The sequence below is a fragment of the Macaca nemestrina genome, chromosome 7, assembly GCF_043159975.1.
Source record: "Macaca nemestrina isolate mMacNem1 chromosome 7, mMacNem.hap1, whole genome shotgun sequence".
Classification (NCBI taxonomy): domain Eukaryota; kingdom Metazoa; phylum Chordata; class Mammalia; order Primates; family Cercopithecidae; genus Macaca; species Macaca nemestrina.
Window position 1 is genome coordinate 171,239,933 of NC_092131.1, and position 16,046 is coordinate 171,255,978.

The window sequence follows — 16,046 nt, forward strand, 5'->3', positions numbered from 1 at the left end:
AGCAGACAAAGGTTGCAGTGATCCAAGATCGTGCCACTGCACTACAGACTGAGAGACAGAGTAAGATCCAGGCTCAAAACAAACATATCAAAAACCCAACAACAAAAAAACCTATGAAATCAGTAAAATGTGTGGCATTTGTAAGATCATTTAGCAAATAACTTTTTCTTTATGTCATTTTTATAAGCGGGTTAAAAGATCTGCAAGAGAGGGAATAACTTCCTTAATGAAAAGGACATAACGAACACAGAGGATAAAGCAAGGTGACTTACAATCCTCCAACTAATGATACTCCTCAAGCAAGTTCCAACATTCTTCTTAAACTTTATTTTAAATCTTAATATAATTTATCCCAAACATCGTATTACCTAATACTTTTACTATAATTTTTCCATACCTATGTTTTATATAATATGTACCACTAAGAGTTGAAAGCCTGATACAATGAAACAGTGTACAAATAAAACACACCTGTAATGGCATTGGGTCATCTGTAATAAAGGAAATTTTGAAGTTACTGCATATCAGCTTTCCCCACAAATCGTACTGGCTTGTGTCTGTTGCAATGCATTTTCTCACAAAATTGACTTCATTTACGACAATTTCTCCTTTAAAAAAAGAAAAATATTTGTAAGCTACTTTGTCATAAAATACCAACGGTCTTTGTGGGACCTAGAAGGAGTGTTTCATGAGGACAGCGATGAAGACAGTAAAAACACTCACCGATTGCCCATCAGGTGCCAGGCACTGTATGCACTTTACGTCCCCATAAAGCGAACAGTAATGACAAGGCACTGTTCTCCAAGGTGTAGAAACTGAGGCAAAAATAGCCCAGGGGTCTGAGCTGGTTAAACTAGAAAGGCTGACCTAACTGTATTTTTTTCTATGCCATACTACCTCTCATTATTTATCTGCTGGAAGACTTTCTGGAGAAGAAATAAACTACACCAGCTCCTTCAGAGTAGTACTTGATGGAATATTTGTGTTTTATTAACACACGACTTGATCTCTCAAACCAATGTCTTTGATCCCTTTTGTACGGAATGAGAACCACAGCTCAGTTTCATTGAATGTAAAATGTATTCCATAAAGCCAAATCAAGTTTCCTTCTGCACTCAGATTATAACTTAGTAGGCAACAAAACCTTATAGTTCTGAGTTAAAAGGAAAGATTAAAAGAAATAAATATAAGAAACCAATATAAAAGTTATAATGTGCTTTTGAAAGAATACTTTTCTACAATTTATTTAAAGCTTGGTCATCATTAAACTTTAATTTCAAGATCTAAAAGTCAACTAGACCCAGAACATTTTAAGCCATCTGTCTCCCGGGTCAATGGTAGAAAAGTGAGTGTACTGATCTACTTTGCCTATTTCTTTCATTATAAAAACTTTTAGCACTGATAGAATGTTTGCTGACAAACTCCAAACTCCTACCAGTTCATGAAGAATGAAACTATAGTCTCATGACAATCCTCTCTTTAACAAATAGGTTATAACAAATTTGAGTTGCAATAATAACCTTTATTCAAGTTCTTAAAAATGTACAAGGCTAGTTTTAGAAACTGCTCCTTAACATTTACTTAAAATCTGCTCATGTCAAATTCACAGTGCAAACAGCTTGAGTTAACTTCCATTGTGAAGACAAGCCTCCCTCACATGGCTGGGAGCCCTGCACACCCAGCCAGCTACCAGTCTTCCTTGCCCTCACTGCTCTGCCCACAGTGGCGGCCTATTCATCCCTTATGGGACCATGCTACTTCCCATTTCATGGAATATTCTTTTCTTCTACCTTAGTCCAACCACGGGGGAATGGCTTTAAAAAAAAAAAAATCTTCCTATCTAAATTAAATTCACATATCAAAGCATTGTATTTCTAGCACTCATCATAGCTACAATTATATTTATTTATTTTTTAATTAATGCCTACATTACCCTCAGGATTACATGCTCCATGAGGGTAGAAGATGGACTAATTTTATTCACTGCTGAAATGTTAGTGCCTAGAACAGTGTCTGGCACAGGGTAGGTGCCTGTTAAGAGTGCTGAATGCAAGAATGAATAAAATCACTTCATGACACATGGTTCTGTCCACCATGAGTTGGGCAGAAGTTGTTCTAGATAAGAAGAGAAACTAGTAGTAACTCAATATGGCTAAGCAGCCAAGCTGGCTGGAAGATAAGGGCTGTTTGGATAACTGATATGTAAGTTAAGAGAAAAGCCACAGAACTGCCACTGCTTGCCTAAATATGCATTAAAGAGCTATAAATAGGACGTCTGTCCTGTCTGATTCTTTCAACAACCTGTAAAGTAAGGAAGGTAGATGGTTTCCTTAATTCACAGATAAAGGATTTGGACCCAAAGAGGTTAAATCACTTTCCTAAGATCTTAAAAATAAGTAGTAAACTTGGCACTTATAACCAAGTGTTCTGACTTCAAATCCAATAGTCTTTCCCTATAATTACATACAATTAAATGTACTGTAGTGAGATATAGCAAGTACCAAAACTGTATTAAAGTTCAAATATTGGCCTTAACTGAATTCTAATGAGAAAAAAATTTAAGATGACCAAATATATTTATATTTATATTTATAATATACATATATACGCACATTGAGTAAATTCAAATACATAAAATTTAAATCTTCTCTAGCTCCTTGAACATAAACCTTACCAAATCCCGTATCAGATTCTGGGCCACTGAATACTCAACCCTCTCTCCTCTCCAAATTAGTAAATCTTAAATACTAATTATAAGCGGGCCCTCAATTTAAACAACTAACCTAACCATGCCAGTTCAGACAGAGGACACAGTCCTGTAACACTGACTTCTTTACACGGAATCATCACATACTGTGCCACCTTAGCAAACTCATCTAAAAACAGACTCTTCAAACATTGCTACAAAAATTCATCCAGTTCTAAGACTTATGATCCATACAAACTTGTTATGCATGTTATACTCAAATAAAAATTCACTTAAAGGCTGGGCGTGGTGGCTCACATCTGTAATCCCAGCACTTTGGCTGAGGTGGGTGGATCACCTGAAGTCAGGAGTTTGAGACCAGCCAGGCCAACATGGTGATACCCATCTCTATTAAAAATACAAAAAAAATTTAGCCAGGCGTGGTGGTGCGTGCCTGTAGTCCCAGCTACTTGGGAGGCTGAGGCAGGAGAACTGCTTGAACCCAGGAGGTGGAGGTGGCAGTGAGCTGAGATCCTGCCACTGCACTCCAGACTGGGTAACAGAGCAAGACTCCATCTCAAAAAAAAAAAAAAAAAAATTCACTTAAACAAACAAACTACCATATGATTTCAGGTTCCTGAGAAGGGAAGCAGAAGTAATAACCGGAAGGAAGACACAGAGCTTGTGTGGTAGGGCCTTGTGGCCACACTAGTACCATAAACAAACTGTATTTAGGAGTATAATGCCCTTGGAAAGTCCTTCTTCTCTAGAAGTCAGATTCTTCTACTGATGCACAAATGTTAACGTATCAAAGCCCACAAATGCAGTGAGAATGAGACAAAGAAAAGGAGGAGAATATACTTAATGGGTCCAAGGGATGGTAAACCATGGCCCACAGGTCAAATACAAAACCTTGTTTTTGTAAATAAAATTTTAGTAAGACATAGCCATAATCATTCGTTCATGTGCCATCTATAGCTGCTTTCACAGGACAAAGACTTGAGTACTTGAAACAAATACCTTATGGTCCGCAGAGCCTAGAACATTTACTGCACTTCAAAGAAAAGGTTTGCTGATCCCTGTGTTAGAGATGGTTACTAAAGTGACAACTCTTAAGATTATCTGAAACAAGGCTTAGAAGATACAACTGGGCATGTCCCATCTGAAAGGTGAGAAGTGAAGCACCTGAAAAGCAGATGTTTTTGATGTGCAATGTTGTAGCCATTTCAAAGAGCTCTGGAGGACCACTCACAGGAGGGATGAGGACAGACAACCTTCCTGCTAGAATGTGTCCATGCGAGTCAAGTCAAAAGATCCCGTTCTCACCAATGAGCCACAGCACTCAGCAGAAAGTAAACATGGAAGCCAGGTTTAGCTGCTGTACTGCCCACACTCCATCAACAAAAAGCAAAAGCAAGAATCTGGAAATGAACTCCGAGGGGCTAGAGTCTGAGACAGCAGAATGAACTCAGGCTTGCCTTAATAAATATACAAATAGAGATGCAGTAACAGACGTGTGTACACCTGGGTCGGTACATGTGTGTATGTTTTCTAGCTCTGCCCTCTGAAAGTGCTACAAGCAGTGACACTCCAGCAACAACATGCGCACTCAGTGCCCAGATCTTGCTTTTAAAATACTATTTTCCAATAAAAAGAACTAGGACTCTTTAGAGAAATGGCTGATTCCAAGGCTGGGGCAGGGGAAACAGAAGATGAGTCTGTAGACTCCAGTAATGCCAGGATACCAGAAAATAAGGAAGTGGGGCTGAAAAAAAACGAATGGGGATAGCATTTCCAAAGGATACAAGAGCCAACATGAAAGAACTTCCAATGGCCAAAGCTGGAACAATCTGAGCAACAAAAGAAGTAACACAAATGCCAGATTAGAAAGTAAATTAAAAAGTATCTGTGAATCCACACTGTTGTAAACAGATGACTGAATAATAAATAAATACATGGGGGAGAAGAGACAAATCTTCCTTACAGAAGAATTCCAATTACTAAATGCAGGAGGAGTAAGGGAAACAAAATCATGATTAGAACATTAAAGATCAAGAAACTGTCATGGATTGACTCAATGACTGCTGTGTGCAATATGCATTGATGAATGCTAAATTCAGAGAGCCAAACTTTAAGGAGAAACAGGTTATTTGTATAAGCACAAGGCTATCTTCCCAAAAGTATTTACTAATTACTGTGGTAGTTTTAAGGTATGCCCACAAATTCGTGATTCTCCTCCCTCCAGGAAGTGGAGCTTAATTCCCAATCCCCTGAACGTGGGCTGGACTTAGTGATTTGCTTCTAACAAACATTATGGAAAAGGAAAAAGTCACTTTCTAGAGGAGAAACCTGACAGATACCACTTTAAACTGAAGTGATCAAGGTTAACATCACCAATAACCAATCATGTTGATGTCTTGTGCCTGCTCACATGGCACAAGACCTCTGTGGGTCTTTCCCAAAATCCATAACCTCTGCTTAATCAAAAGAAAACATCAGACAAATCCAAACCAGGAGGCGTACTATAAGACACTATCTGAACAATAAAAGTGTCAAGGTTTTGTTGGGGAATCTGAGGAAAGGGTATCCACAGATTCTTCTGTTATTTGCAACTTTTCTCTAAGTCTGAAATTACGTCTACATTTTTAAAAGTCAATTTGATGACGTTTCTAGGGGGTGACTTGTTAGAACAGAAATCTAGTCATTATAAAATTATTCCTTTTGTATTAGTATATTTCTATGTTTAAAGAGCTTTAATATGTATTATTTGAGGCAAAATAAAAATCTCATTCACGCCTGTAATCCTAGCACTTTGGGAGGCTGAGGCAGGCGGATCACTTGATGTCAGGAGTTCGAAACCACCCTGGCCAACATGGTGAAAGCCCGTCTCTACTAAAAATACAAAAAATTAGCTGGGCCTGGTGGTGCGCACCTGTAATCCCAGCTACTCAAGAGGCTGAGGCAGGAGAATTGCTCGAACTCAGGAGTTGGAGTTGCACTGAGGGGAGATCACACCACTGCACTCCAGCCTGGGTGACAGAGCGAGACTCCATCTAAAAAAAAAAAAATGTCTAATTCAATAGAAGAAAACACGTCAAGGTCTTGAAAGACGAGATTAAAAAGCTGTCACAGACTGAGACACTGAGAATAAGGAGACACGACAACTAAATGCTATGTAGTATCCTGGATGTAAACCTGAAATAGGTAAAGAATATTTGTGAAACTAGGGAAATGTGAATAAAACTAGGCAAATGTGAATAAAACCTGCAGTTTAGCTAATAGCATCGTTAGCTTCTTAGGTGAGCTAAATTGACCAAAGTTACATAAGCTATTAACATTAGCGGAAGCTGGCTGAAGAGTTCACATTAACTCTATGCTCTTTTGTACAACTCTTACAAATTCAAATTCATTCCAAAATAAAACTACTAAAGAAAAATATAAACAAGGGACACAACATTAACAACAGCCAAAAAAGAAAAAGTGAAAGAAGGACTCTCTGGGCCAGGGTCTTTGGGTCTTTTAAGCGTCACACAGCCTTTTCTTACAGAATGGAATGGAAATGAGTCCTTGGAAAGGAGCAAAGAACAGAAGTACAGAGGGATACAGGGGAAGAAGAAAGAAAAGAAGGGCACTTCTGAGGATATGCTACAATTGGGTCTTCCTATTACGGTAAGTGTCAAGTTAGTGACATGAGTTTTATTTGATAATGCTAAATTTTGTTCACGCAGAACCAGTCTTTAAAATATTTGGGTCATGTAGCACAGCTGTCTGCTCACATGTTATTTGCTCATAATTAAAAAAAAAAAAAAAAGGAATGCTGAAGAGGAGCTGTCACAAGCTCCTGCCACGCACTGAAACACTGTGGACCAGAAAACTAGCTTATAACTAGCTTATACCCAGGGAAGAAAAAGAAGACACAAAGTGGCCTCTTCCCAGACAGGATACATAAAAAGAAGGTGCTGAGACTGCTCTTGTTCACATGTTAAATTAGTGACCTTGAAGAGAAAACTCTTAATAAAAGCCTCAAAGTTCTAGAGGACCTGAAGTTTTCAGGGAGACTATATGCCTGTGCTTTTTATGCAGTAAAACGGTGCTGTGCCAGAGACGGCTGGCTGGCCTGATTGTGCGAACCCACCAGACTCATCTCTCCCAGCTCTGTGCTATGCCATCAGCCACGGTGGGACCATTTACACCACCAAGCACTTCCCAGGATGCCACAAGGAAGCCTCAAGAAGATAGAAAAAGCAGGAAATTAGCTTCAGTGTGCGGTAAGCAAAAACTTCTAAATTAGAAGATGATGAGCCAAGGGTTTCTACCACCACCTGGGAAGAAATCAAGAAATCCAAGTTTATTTTCTCAAGACCCCTTCATCTGTAAATATAAATGAGAAGGCAAATGTAATTACAGTTAATAAACCTCCAAATGATATGGATAGGAAAGTTTTTAACTCCCTGAGGACCTCAAAACCATGTTGTATTATCTTTCCTAACACCTTATATATTTAGAAATTCAGCACATGTTTGATGGACAGAAATAATGTTTCCCATACATTTTAGCTTGGAACACAGTTTAAGGCAAAGTCTCACAGCACATGTGGCTAATTAACCAGTGGGATGTGCAGAGGCCAAAAGCATAACTTAACTTGGGCTTTTCACAGTAGGGTGACTGCCCCAGTTTGCCTGGGACAGAGTGGTTTCCCTGTGATGTGGTACTTTTAGCACTAAAACCAGGGCAGTCTCAAGCAAACTGGGACAAGCTGGTCACCCTAGCTTTAGGTAAATTCAGGAATTAAAGTGGCTCAAAAGTTATTACAGGAAATTCAAACTGTGGAAGATAAACACAAAATCTTTAATGCTGGTACTAACACACAATATAAAAAAGCAAGTACCATATCCAGTGAGTAGCACTCAGGATGGGGCAGGAGGAAGGGTATAATGCAGATCTCAGGAAAAATTGTAGAATGAAATCTTGAAGGAAGAAGAGCATTGAGATAGCAGAGAATGTGTGATAATAAATAGTAACAAGGTCCTAAATAAGGAATAAGGCATCTGGCAGAGACCAGGGAACCAGCCTGATTGAAGTTGAGAAATGAAGTCAGTGAGGTACAGTGTTAACAAATTACAAGGTTAAAGAATTTGGATTTTATCCTGCTTAAGTAGGATTTTATTCATGGAGGTTCATGAATGGTACTGATAAGGATAGTGAGGAGTTTGGAGGGGTAACAAAATGCTGGCCTAAGGTACTGCAGCAGAAGCCTAAGGAATGGACAGCTCCAAACATTCCTAAGGCTCTATGGGTAAGGTATAAAGCTAACGCTAAGATAGTACAGTTACACTGTTCACTGTTCTGAGGGTGTGTTACAAGTCCTTTGGTCTTTCAAAAACAATGTATTCATAAATTAAAATACTACAAAAACCAGTCTACAATCATCTATGAAGCCTACCTACAAAAAAGAATCACATAAAACACCTAAAAGATAAAGTCTTTGCCTTTAACAAATTCACAATCCAACTGAGGAAATAAGACGTATGGTGACGCAGAAAAAAGAACAGTATGGGCCAGTGAGCATGTAAAAAATAAACAAGACATCTATACAACAATGGCTGTTTTCATTTCCCAGATGGCCCGTGGTTGTATGCTTTTCTGATCTGGTTACAAAGGACTCTGACAATCAGTGCATTCACTATCTAATAATCTCAAGAAAGAAAGTGCTGTGAGCACCGTAGATGGGAACAGGGAAAGAAATGAGCCGATGCACAGCCTCAGCGCTCAGCTCAGCTTGACTTCTCAACGGGCACTCAAGATTTAGAGCACAAGCATTTGTTTCCGGAGATCTTTCTGACACCCCTGCCCTACCCCAAATCTGGCTTAGGTGACTTTCCTCTGAGCTTTCACTACCTTTTCTCTCCTCTACTGAAGCATCTCCCCAGTGAACTGAAACTGTCTAAGAACAGGATCCCATCTCTTCCGCATTTTACCCTTCTGCCAAACTGCATCAAGCACACACTCAATACCTGCAGAACAAATTCATTATTGTTAGTCTTGGCATTTCAACTCTTCTCCTTTAAAAAAGAGCATGCCCTGGGATGAGAAGACGGCAAAGGCCATCAAGCCCCACTCACTGCAAATCTTAAGTCATCAATACAAAGCTGCTGGCATTTCACCAGCCTCTGCTTCGGCACAGCCAGCAACAGGAAGTCCACTGCCTCCCCAAGACATTCCATTTTCTGGCAGCTGAAATTATCTGAAAGTTCTTCCTCACGCTGGGTCAAAATCTGTCACCGTTGTGAAAAGGGCAAAGACAAGGACAGGTCTCTTTTCACCTCACTAGAGAACTCCCTCTAGGCTGACATCCAATCTACTCCCCAACAGTTCCAAAGCACAAATCTGTACCCTAGTGCCACCAGTGCAGCCAGGCGGGCTGTGCTGCTGAGCAGTTAGTGTCACAGTCTGGGAGCCAGACACAGAACTCTGGCTCTGCCTTGCTAGCTGTGTGACACTGGGCAAGTTACTTAACCTCTGCAAACTATAGTTTTCACATCTGTCAAATGGAGATAAACTGGTATCCTAGCTTACAAGGCTGTTATGAGGATTAACCTGTAAGCTATATTAGTTAAGGATCTTAGTTCAAAGTATGTTCAGAAACATGCCTGGTAACAGCTTAGCAAAAGGAAGAATACAAGGCTTTTGTGTCAGCTGGACTGCAAGACAATGAAACCCAGGGACTTCAACACATTAGTATACTCCCTTGGAGTTCTTCACTCTTCAACAGATTCTTCTGGAACCGCGGCCACTTGCAGCAATACCAAAGAGCACCTCTTCCCTTAGTACCAACCTGACTATCCAGAGGCAGACCTCTGTTCATGCTTGCAGTCCAGGGTGGGTTATTATCCTTGCTGGCCACACTGGAACCCAAGGTTGGGTGTAGTTAGTTAGGGCAGGATAATTTGTCAAAAGGAGGAGGATGCATTTTTCAGAGGATGGTGGAAGGCGGCTGGGTGTGGTGGCTCATGGCTGTAATCCCAACACTTTGGGAGACCGAGGTGAGCCAACCACTTGAGCCCAGGAGTTCAAGACCAGCCTGGGCAATACAGTTGGACCCCATCTCCACAAAAAATACAAAAATTAGCCAGGTGCGGTGGCACACATCTGTAGTCCTAGCTACTTGGGAGGCTGAGGTGTGAGGATCACTTGAGCCCAGGAGGTTGAAGCTGCAGTAAGCCGTGATCACACCACTAAAGTCCAAATTGGGTGACAGAGCGAAACTCCATTTCAAAACACACACACAAAAATGGCGGAAGTACTCCCAGGTAGACAAAATAATTAATGTTCTCTGTGTGAGTGCTCACAAAACTGTATCTATAGTATTATAATAATCTTATCTTATAGGTTCTAGTTTAGATTCCAAAAATCAGGTATAGTGCAAAACTAATTTAAAGGACCAATATAGAGTTTTTAACCTTTTAATTTTGTTAACTTAAAAACTTTTTTAAAGCTACAGCTATTATCACCAACATTTAACAAAAAAATATCTATTCCAAGTAAGTTAGAACATAATCTCAGAATAAAAGACAATCTTTAAATAAAATAAATTTAGCTTTATTAAAGAAAGCTGCACTTTTCTTAATTTTCTCATTTTGACCAAGGGCTGGTAAAAACTTCATCCAAATCTGATACCAGGCCCTGGCTGGAATCTGGGAACCAGTGATCCAGGTCACAGTCTTCTACCTTGTCAACAGGCAGCTTAGAGCTCATCCCAGGCCTTTCTGCAATACAGGCACACGACACCTCCAGCACTCTCCCTATCCAGGACAGATCTGGCACCCAGGAGATACTCACATCCTCACCGAACCGATCCACCAGTCCAGCAGCTAAACAGGGCACAGTCTGGCATTACATGCTCTTAACAAATACATGCTGGAACACAAACATATACACACACACACACTTTAAAAGTCAAACTCAATTTTCAAGTATTGGAGTGATTTTACACATATACAATATAATCACTGAAAGAATGAAATTCACATAATGAAAGGAAGATAAAGAGAAAGCCTACACAAAAGCTTACTACTTCAACAGAGTACTCTATTTCAATTCCAGGCTCAGACATAAATCTCTTGAAATGTCTGGCATAAAATAACAGTCTTCCCTTTACTCTTAAATCTGAAAGTCAGTCTGTGTGTGTGCATGGCTAAGGTAACAGTTTAAGCCAGGTGGTCTGAGGGGTCCTTTCGTTCAGTCACTCAGTAAACATCTCAGTGTTTATCGCATTTCTGCACCTTGTGAGGCATCAGGGCCACAAAGTTGAAGTAGGCACAATATCCATCTCAAAGAGTTTCATGAATCAGGAAAGCTGAAAATTACTAACATAAACCACAATCTAAATTAAATTACTAGTCATTTTCTTCTGTTTTCTTTACTTAATAAAAGATGAGGATCATTTTGAATTTAGCCTTAAGTTCCAACAGTGCACATGGTGACCGCACGCAAATAAACAACTGATTTTGTGTTCTAATTTTCATCTGCTTATTGAATTAAAAGTTCAAACTTTGGGCAACCGAAGTAGGATACCCTTGGACCCAAGGCATTATGCCAAAGCAAAGCATGCAATACCATCTCTCTAGACAATTACTTTTTTTAATTTAAAAAAAATTTTTTTTAGTTCTGGGATACATGTGCAGAATGTGCAGGTTTGTCACATAGGTATACACGTGCCATGCTGGTTTGCTGCACCTATCAGCCCGGTCATCTAGGTTTTAAGCCGTGCATGCATTAGGTATTTGTCCTAATGCTTTCCCTCCCCTCACCTCCCACCCCCCACTCCCCACCCCCCGACAGGCCCCGGTGTGTGATGTTCCCCTCCCTGTGTCCATGTTGAACAATAACTTCTGTGTCCCTGTATATAGCCAAAGGTGATGTGGCCAGGTTTTCTACTGATTTCTGATAGTAACAAAGGCAAGAACTGTATTATTCACCCCCTCTTAGTAAAAGCCCTAGCCTAGTCTAGGTCTTCAGATCACCAATACTTCAGTTACTTTCCACTTGCCTTCCAGATTTCATGGGTAGAGCAGTAGGCTGCAGGCCAACAAAGAGCAAATGGTGGCAGTGAGAGATGTGACAGGCAAGGTGAAGCAGGAAACAGAGACCACAACATGGTGGCCAGACAGAACACAGCCAGGATGGGTGCAAGAAGGCCAGAATGAGAGGGTAAGAACAGAAGGGGTGAGGAAGGAGGCAAAAGACATCCTAATTCAGGACTGGCTAAATGTTGGGTAAGAATAAATCAGGTACAAACAGAATGCTGGGTGATAGAGCCGTCATGTATGCTTGTACAGATTTCAGCTATGATTTGGCTGCCAATGCAATAAAAATTAACACAAGTCAGAGAATTTCTTAATGGGCAACTAAAAAGTTCAGACTTAGTGTTACACCTCTTTTAGAATTTTTCTAAAAACAATTCGGATTTAGCTGCCATTTCTGGGACAAGAAAAGCATAGTCAGAAACTGGGTTTACAATTTCCCCAGAAAACTCTGACTTTTAGTAATTTTATAAAATTGATAAGCCTCAGTGAGAAAGTTCTTCAAGTTTATGCATACTTAGTAACACCTTTTATTAGCATATATCTTAAATTTAAAAACTAATTTTTAAAAACTGGCCAGGTGCAGTGGCTCATGCCTATAATCCCAGCACTTTGGGAGGCCAAGGTGGGTGGATCACCTGAGCGCGGGAGTTCAAGACCAGCCTGGCCAACATGGAGAAACCCCATCTCCACTAAAAATACAAAAAATTAGCCAGGTGTGGTGGTGGGTTCCTGTAATCCCAGCTACTTAGGAGGCAGAAGCAGGAGAATTGCTTGAACCTGGGAGGCAGAGATTGCAGTGAGCCGAGATCGCGCCACTGCACTCCAGCCTGGGTAAGAGTGAGACTCAGTCTTCAAAAAAAAAAAAAAAAAATTAAAAAATTTTTTAAAAAGTAAAAAACAAGCACTGGCATTTACAGTTAAGACCATGTTGTTTCTGAGTGTGAAATCATAGTATGCAGAGTGGAGGAATCAAAGCCTAAGAATCAGGCCTGTTGAGAGTAAAGGAAGTCAAAGTTCAATAGCTCACAGGCACTCATTCAAAATGAGTACTGTTTTTCATCTCTGCTTTTTAAATGCTAGCTCAAAGTGACTAAGACTAAAACTGAGCGCACACAGAGCAAGGGTTACTTAGTAATTCTACTGTTCACTCTGAGGAAGAGTACAAATGATTAATTAGCACACACTGTGGAGTGAAAAGCACTAACAAAATCAAGGGAAAAGATTTATGACTCCCATAGTAAAGTTTAAGAAACACTTTTTAAGAGTTAGCATCTATCATATGGAACCAAAGTTTGGTGTTTTTAATATTTTGTCCCTATACAATATTTAAAATTTTAAAGTTTCCACATTTGTTCAATTTTTACCTACAAAATTCTAATTATTTTACTAGATTTGGCTTTAAGTAATGAGTCAGATTTTACAATGTTCATAGTAGCCACACAAACTAGTATTTGATTTCAGGTCTAAAACAGGCTTTCCTAAGTATCTGGCTACTTCCCCCTAATAATCGCATTAAACAACCGACTTTTCCTAATTATTATACAACTGTTATACAATTCTAAACGCCATACCAATATTTTCTATGCTCTAAAACAGACTCCTTTCTGCCACCAATCCCTACTTCTATCTCTAAGGTCACCCATAGTGAATTTTGTTCGACAGCAGTGATTCTCTATTGTGAGATTTTTGTCCCCCAGAGGCCGGGGACAAAAAAAAAAAATTGGCAATGACTAGAGGCATTTTGGTGTGGTAACTAGGTCGCAACTAGGTGGTGGGGAATAAGGGTACTACTACTGGCATCTAGTGGGTGGAGACCATCTTTGCGGCTATACAAAGGGCAGCCTGCCCCTCCAACTATGAATTATCTGGCCCCAAATGTGAATTAAGTGTCTCTGCTGGGAAAAGCCTACTTCTAAACTGAAACAAGCAAATTTGCAAATACAGCTGACAACTTCAAAAAACAATTGCCAAGCAAGTAATTCAAAGTTCACCGAGCTCTGTTATTTGTATAGAGACAGAAACATAATAAAGGCCTCTTTTTATACTATCAAAATGCATTAAAATGATTTGACTATTAACCATTAATGCCATAAGTGGCAGACAAACACGTAAGCAAAGAGTACTTTTACTACCCAAGCAATTAAACATATACGTATTTTCAAAAAGAAATTCAGGAGACAAAAAAGGAAATGAGGTAATGACATTCTTGACAGTTCCATTTTCTCCTCTCAGTCACTAGATTTTTAACTGGAGAAAGTTTAATGAGAGAAGGGAAGTTAACCACATGATACTAGTCGGCAGAACAATCTTAGACCAAAATACATTGCTAAAGTATCTGCTAAAATTCTAACTAACGTTTACCTGGCAAAAGGACTGGCTCCAGTTTTTTAATCTTCGGTTCCGAACTGATCTTATCGTCAGTCTGAAATACATGAGCAAAATAAATCAAAATCTCAATACCCCCACCCTCCGTAAAACGCTACAGCAAATGTTGTTTTCTAAGTGATGACACAGGCAAAAGACACATAGCCCCCATTTAAATTCTTTCACATATTAACTGAGCTCTTTTAAAGATCTGCTCATTATCGACTTGGAAGCCTGATAAGAAAAATTACTTAAACGGCCAGTGTCGCTTCCAGGTGTTCACATTTATGACAGACGGGTAACCACCTCGACCAGTGACCCCAAGCGCTGCAATCACGCTGGCGGTCATAGGAGGGACGGTCGACGGGTTGGAAACTAAAGAAAACCCCAGCTCCCAAGGCTCCCCTGGGTCTCAGCACTCGGTAAAACTACGGAGGACGGACTTCGGGCAGAGAAGCTGCAGAAGAGTTTTACAAGTTTTCGCCGAGCCAGTGGGGCTCCCGAGAAGGCGCATTTCGCGGCGCCGGGAACCAGGCAGCCGCGCGGCTGAGGGCAGGGAGACGCGCGCAGCCTCCCGGGGTCCTCCAGTTCCCGGGGGTCGGCCTGGAGGCTCCACGGAAGCGCCGAGGAGAGAGGCGCTCGCGGGGAGGGGTTGTTTACCTGGGGCGGCGGCAGGAGGTAGGACCTGAAGGTGGGTCTGGGCGGCTTGAGGGAGAACATGGTGCCGCCGTCTCTTCGCTCTGTTCCCGTCGCGGGTCAGCTGCAGCGCCGACGCCTCCAGGCGTAAAGTTCTCAGTGCGGCCGCCCAGGCCCCTTCTGCGGCCAGCCGAGCCGGGCTGACTGACGGGCGGGGACACGGCGCAGCGCCCGCCCGAGCGGGGAGGGGCCGGGCACAGCCAGACCGACGCGGGCGCCGGGGCTCATCCCCGGAAGGGGCCCGGTGCCCCGCCCCGAGAGACGGCGCGCGCAGGGCCGCGGCCCGCCGCTCCCGGGCCGTAGCCCGTGCTAGTGCCGGAACGCAGGGGTGGCGCCGGGTGCCCGCTGGCGGGCCCTCAGCCCGGGCGCCGCGGGGAGCGGAGCCCGGCAGCCATCTCGAGAGCGCGGCCTCAGGAGGGTGCTCCTACGGCAGCCCGCAGGGGTCAGACGGCCCGTGGGGGCCTACGGCGGCCTGCGGGGGCCACGGCGGCAGCGGTAGGCGGCCTGGGACGGCGGCGCGGGGCATCTTCTGGCCGTACTGCAGTCCTGGGACAGTTCCCATGACTTACACATGGGCCGACTTCGCCCTCCGGCCCGGGCGAGCTCAGGGAGGAGTCCAGGGCAGGGGAAGGGGACTTGGGTCCAGGGGTTAGGCGGTCACCCCGTCTGCGCCCAGTATGCGAGGAACCGGCACTGGGAAAGTGGGCCGGTGCCGCCAAGCACAGGTCACTTCTGAGCTCTTACCGTAATTCAGACTGGAGCAGACTTTGGTGGGAGGGGGCTAGTGGTGTTACATTTTGGTGATTCTATGACTTGAGACTAGGTCCTTCTTATACCTTGAAGAATCAAACCCCAATCCAGCACTTTCTGATTCATGTCACAGGGAAGCTCCCATGTAGCCCTATCAGTCACAGTCATACTGATGAGTGTTACTCACAGGAACATTTAACAATTTACATAAAGATTCAGAAAGTTATTCTTTTCTGAAAATGATTTATCCTGGATATAGAACCCTACTGATCTTTCAGGTTAACATGTTTGAATTCCACTCTGCCCAGGAACCATAACCATAACTATTTTTTAAAGAGTCAGGGTCTCACACCATCGCCTGGGCTGAAGTGCACTGGCATGATCAGGGCTCACTGCTGCCTTGACCTCCTGGGCTCAAGTGATCCTCCTGCCTCAGCCTCTCAAGTAGCTAGGACTATGGGCAT

The 16,046-nt window shown here is 42.1% G+C and overlaps 1 protein-coding gene across 2 annotated transcripts in view; it reads right to left on the bottom strand.

Moving 5' to 3' along the window:
- The window catches only part of LOC105497516 (myotubularin related protein 10), a 53,102-nt gene extending 37,989 nt beyond the window's left edge, over positions 1 to 15,113 (bottom strand). The window contains exons 1-3 of one of the 2 annotated variants that reach the window (XM_011768661.3): positions 14,797 to 15,113; positions 14,134 to 14,194; positions 472 to 608 (exon numbers count right to left, since the gene is read on the bottom strand). In XM_011768661.3, the coding sequence (XP_011766963.1) occupies positions 472 to 608; positions 14,134 to 14,194; positions 14,797 to 14,856 (258 nt within the window). In that variant the 5' untranslated portion in view covers positions 14,857 to 15,113. Of the gene's footprint in view, positions 1 to 471; positions 609 to 10,525; positions 10,548 to 14,133; positions 14,195 to 14,796 lie in introns of those variants that run through there. The other variant, XM_071067238.1, reaches the window with a different exon arrangement.
- Positions 15,114 to 16,046: the final 933 nt, after the last annotated feature.